We start from the raw sequence: 4694 nt of genomic DNA on the forward strand, positions 1-4694 counted from the left end.
GCGGAGAGGAGGCCAGCACGCCTCTGGGCCGGCCGACGAGGCACAGCCGCGCTCGGCATGGGGCTCCGGCTCCCGCTGCGCCGGAGCGCCAGCTTCACCCCTGACCACCCTGCCCTCATGGAGATGCCTGGTCCCACTGCCCTGAAGATGGAAGCAAATGTCCTCATTATGGGAGCAGACAACGTGGGGAAGTCAGGTAAGAACCAACCGTGAGCTAGGAGCAGGGAGTTCCCAGGCAGGAGATACATTTCTTGCCCCCAAAAAAGGCTGAAAAGTGCAGCAGCATTTGGAGAACAAGCTGCAAAGAGGAACCTGGTGGAGCAAGCTGTTGAGATGGGACTGAGCTTTCAGGTGTGGTGATGATTTGAGCTGGGGAAGCTGAGCACAACCTTGCAGGCAGTGGGCGAGCAACAGGGGAAGGTATTTTCTGCTGGAGCTGTGGCTTGCTGGTGCTCCATTTTGTGCTGTGCCTCTGCTTTGCTCACAGACCTGCCGAGGGCTGGGGGAAAATGGGAGGTTGTTCCTCCTAGTGGGAGTTTACAGGGGGATGGTGCCTGACTCTTCTCACTTTTTAAATAAAGGAAAATCCTTCAGGTTTAGGGTTATTTTGATGATTCTCATTCTTCCCTCTGCAGCTCTGACTGTGCGTTTCCTCACCCGGCGCTTTATTGGGGAGTACGGAGACATGGGTGAGTGCCAGGCCAGGGCCAGGCCAGTTGCCGTTAGGGACTGGGGTCGGGAGGCGAGCCTGCTTCTGCCTGTGGGATTTCATTGTTTCCCATCCTCTCCTGCCTTTCTCTAGATCCTTTGCCTGCTCCTGGGGGGTCTCGATGGTTGTGTTTGTTCAATGACCCATCTCTTTGCTCCAGAACTACTTCTATGAATGCAAAAGGTCCTGGGTGGCAGCTGGTGGCACCAGTGTGCCTGGACTGAATGCTGGGGTGGAGGCAGGCTGGGGCGATCACAGCTGTGAAGACCACCATGCTCCACGTGTGTGTTGCTGTACTAAAAAAGCCTCTGGTCCTTGCCCTGTGGAGCATGGTCTCCCTGGGGTGGACGTGACAGGCTTGTCTCCAGAAGGAGAAGACCTGGGTTGAGGGAGCTATTGCTTGGGTCCATGAAGATGATGATTTATTTTTTTGGCAGAATTCATCTATAGCCACAACCTGACTGTGGATGGCCGAGAGATTCTCTTCCACATCTGGGATGTCCCCAATTCCCAGGTGAGAGTGCTCCACCCACTCACCTGTTTTCACCCCAGGGACAAAAAACCCTCTACTAAAAGTCACCTGGGGGGAACCACAGGCTGGGAGGTCCAGCTGAACAAAGCTCCTGCATCAGATAGTTTGTGGGTGACTGAACCCTTCTTGCCTGTAGAGGACAGGGCAGCAGTGTTGCTGGCAGGGTAGCAATAGCCACCGTAGTCCTGGGCTGAGGACATCAGAGCCCAGATTGAGCACAGGACTGTGCTAATGAAGTGGAAGTGCCGCTCTGAGCTCCCCACGCTGTTGTCACCTACAGCCTGCAGTGCTTGGCAGCTGGGTGATAGTCCTGATGGGCTCAGGATTGCTGCACACTGTGCTAGCAGGCAGGTGTGGAGGGAGGGAGCCGGGTTAAAAAAACCCTTCCTTTTCTCTTTCCCCAGGAGCAGGCAGACGAGGGCTCCTCAGAGGAGAAGCGAATCCAGTGGGCAGACAGCTTTGTCCTGGTCTACAGCATCTGCGACCGTGCCAGCTTCAACATCCTGCCCCTCAAAATCCAGTTCATCAAGGCAGCCAAGGAGGGGCAGAGCCAGGAGAAGGTGCCCATCGTCATTGTGGGCAACAAACGGGACCTGCACCACCAACGGGTGGTGTCCAGCGAGGAAGGTCGGCTCCTGGCCCTTTCTTTAGACTGTGGTTTCTATGAGGTCTCTGCAGCCGAGGCTTATCACGGGGCCCTGATGGTCTTCCATGGACTGGCTGAGCGTATCCCTGACACCAAACTGGCACTGAAGAAGGGTACGGGGATCCGTGGCATCGTCAAGACCATGTCAGCTGTGTTTGCCCGTAAGCGAACAGACTCCCTCTGAGCTACAGCATGGGTATTGCTTCTCTCTGTGCTGCCCGGCTGGACCAAGCCTCCTCCCTGCATGCCCATGGAGATGGTGTGTGTGTTTCCATAAGTATGATGGGTTCCTGCTGCTTGCTGTCCACCTAATGTCAGGGTCTGGGTGTCCTTGGCCCATGCAGCCAAGGACTGTAGTGCCTTCCCTTCGGCTCCGTGGTGGGCCAGAGTCTCTACTCTTTTCCATACCAGCCTTTTAGGTGCCTCCTGCTTTCTCCTTCTATCTTCCAACGCTGGAAACCACCACGTGGTTTTGCCACAGCTCCAGGCAGCATCATCCCCAGGTCCTTCGGTGGAAGCTGCCTGGGCTGCAGGGAGGACACGCCGCTTCTGCATGGCCACCCAGCTCCCTGTCTCCCCGCTCCTGCCCTGGGATCCTTATTCCTCTTTAAAGCTCATCAAGGTCCTCTCTGGTAACCCTGGAGCACACACAAGCTGGCAAGGTGGGGGTTTCTCCACCAGGGAGCCACTGGCAGTTCCCACGTGTGCATCACTGTGTCAGCGTCCCAGAGCCTGCGGCACCGGCCGACCCCAGAGGACCTCGGTGAAGGCTGACACTGCCCATCCCACCCGCCTTGCTTTTGAACTGTCCTGCTCATGGTCCTCTCTCCCACAGCCTTTCAGCGATCGCAGCAGTTTCCCTTGTGCAAGCGCCGTATGGGCCTTGCCTGGGAAAAACCAGGCGCGTGGCTCGTTCCCAGGATGGAGACCGCACCGTGCGCCTTCCCAGGCCGCTCCTTCCATAAGGCTGCCAGTCCCCGGGGAGGAAGGGAGGTGAGGAAAGGGGTCGCCGGGCTCATCGCCGAACCCTTCTGCTGCCGGGAGGTTTTTCCCTGCCTCTCCCCAAACCCTTCCCCTGGTGTGCCTGGGAAAGCAGTGTATTGGAAGAGGGTTTGTGTGTGCGGTACAGACACGGATTTCTCTGCTGTGTTCTGGAAATGCAATAAATTGTCTTTGGCAGGAAGCCCCCAGCTCCTTGGGGCTGTGAATTTGTACTCGGGGCATGGGAAGAGACACGTACTCTGCTGAGCATGAGCACCCGCTGCCCCCGCGGCAGTGACCCAAGGAGGAGTTTCCCGGACCTGGTCCCTTGGACCTGGGTTGGGTGTCTCGTCCCACTCTGCTCCCTTGTTTTGGTGGCTCATAAAGTAGCCGAGCAGATGGGGCGAGTGGCAGGTTGGGAAGGTTTATTATTGCAGTGGATACAACAGGGTGTTGCGGGAAGCCAGGTGGTCCTGCAGGAGAGGGGGGCTCCAGGAGCTCCACCCATTGTCACCAGTCTTCTTCCTGACCCCATCATCTGTCCCACCCTCAGCTGGGGGTGAGTGCCTGTGGCTTTCCCACTCATGAGTCCTGCTGGTTGGTGGGGACCTTCAGCTCCTCCATGGAGGAGCAATCTGTGGCCAGGGATGGGCCCTGTGAGGGGGGTGAAGGGAGGAAGGATGGGGAACCAGCCTTGCTATGGTGGTGTTTGATGGCTTTGCTGTCCTCCCTGCTCTCTCAGCACTGTTCTCAATGTGTAGCCCATCTAAGTCCACACTCTCTGCTCAACAGGGACTAGGATGGCCCCATGCCAGGCGTGGCTGGTCCCTTTCTTCTGGTCTCACCGCTCTCTCACCTCTCTGGTCCCTTCTGGTCCCACGTCCCCCTGCCTTCTCCTTCCACCAACAGAGCTTTTGGCTGCCTTTATTCCCCCATCCTGTCCCCGATGCACTCCAGAAGAAGACATCCATGGCATCTCCACTAATTTGAGCTCCTGTCCTGGTATAGGGGTGGGTGTGGGCGGCTGGCGGGGGCCCGGGCAAAGCGTGCTGGTGGGGGATTAGAGGGGAGCCAGGATGCTCATCCTCCCCCCTGGCTCAGTCTTTCTTGAAGGCAGGGCTGTAGAGGTTGGTGTAGTAAGCCCGGCTGTACATGGCCTCGGGGCTGAAGCGGTAGGAGCCCTCGCTCACCCGCCTGTTGTAGGGAGCGAAGGCGGATTTCCGCGGGAGGGGGCACTCGGGCTCGAAGGCAGGGCTGCGGTAGAGGTTGTGCCGCAGGAAAAGGGGGTCCTCGAGCCCCAGGAAGGAGAGGGGGTGATGGCCACGGTACAGCCGCCAGTCACCCCTCAGCTGGGATTTCTCCTCGGCGGAGGGGGAAGCAGGCTTGGCCTCCTCCTCCTTCTGCTCCGTCTCTGGGCCAGGCTTGCTGCCCCCAGCTGCCTCCTCTTCCTTCACCGACTGCCTGCGGAGCTGAGGGCAGGGGTGAGCGCCCAGCCAGGCTGCACCCGCCTGCTGGCTCTGCTGTCCCCCTGCTATACAGCCCCCCTAAAACTGGGGGGACAGCAGGACAAGCCAGTTTGGTCTGTGGAGGTGTCCCCAGTGGAGGGACTCACGGGCAGCTGCAGTGGAGAAGTAGTCCCAGGGGAGCAGTGGGGTGGGGGGAAGGAAAGTTGAGGGAAGGAAGGTCTCAGCCTGACCTTTTGCTTTCCCAGGAAAAGCACCCTGGTTGCACCCTGGCTTGGGTATGAACCATGTGAAGGTGCCACCACCAGCTGACCTGCTGGATCTATGGGGAAGAAGTCACTAACAAGCCTGTAAGCTTGAAGG

General features: G+C 58.4%; 2 protein-coding genes across 2 annotated transcripts in view; one reads left to right on the forward strand and one right to left on the reverse strand.

Annotated features, from left to right (window-relative positions):
* The first annotated feature begins 57 nt into the window (after positions 1 to 57).
* On the forward strand, positions 58 to 2071 carry LOC104626584 (ras-related and estrogen-regulated growth inhibitor-like protein). The gene is made up of 4 exons (XM_010294532.1): positions 58 to 196; positions 636 to 689; positions 1147 to 1223; positions 1646 to 2071. The coding sequence occupies exons 1-4, from the start codon at positions 58 to 60 to the stop codon at positions 2069 to 2071; spliced, it is 696 nt and encodes a 231-aa protein (XP_010292834.1).
* A 1894-nt stretch (positions 2072 to 3965) lies between these two features.
* The window catches only part of PLIN1 (perilipin 1), a 5636-nt gene continuing 4907 nt past the window's right edge, over positions 3966 to 4694 (reverse strand). The window contains exon 8 of the mRNA XM_010294533.1: positions 3966 to 4337. Coding sequence (XP_010292835.1) covers positions 3966 to 4337 — 372 coding nt within the window. The remainder of the gene's footprint in view (positions 4338 to 4694) is intronic.

The sequence above is a fragment of the Phaethon lepturus genome, unplaced genomic scaffold (genome assembly GCF_000687285.1).
Source record: "Phaethon lepturus isolate BGI_N335 unplaced genomic scaffold, ASM68728v1 scaffold31539, whole genome shotgun sequence".
In the NCBI taxonomy this organism is placed as follows: domain Eukaryota; kingdom Metazoa; phylum Chordata; class Aves; order Phaethontiformes; family Phaethontidae; genus Phaethon; species Phaethon lepturus.

What these genes read in the sequence shown, in the direction of transcription:
- LOC104626584 (XM_010294532.1), top strand. Translation starts at nt 58, where the DNA reads ATGGGGCTCCGGCTCCCGCTGCGCCGGAGCGCCAGCTTCACCCCTGAC. An exon ending in TGGGGAGTACGGAGACATGG is followed by an intron (nt 690 to 1,146) that starts GTGAGTGCCAGG and finishes TTTTTTTGGCAG; the next exon opens with AATTCATCTATAGCCACAAC. An exon ending in GGGATGTCCCCAATTCCCAG is followed by an intron (nt 1,224 to 1,645) that starts GTGAGAGTGCTC and finishes CTCTTTCCCCAG; the next exon opens with GAGCAGGCAGACGAGGGCTC.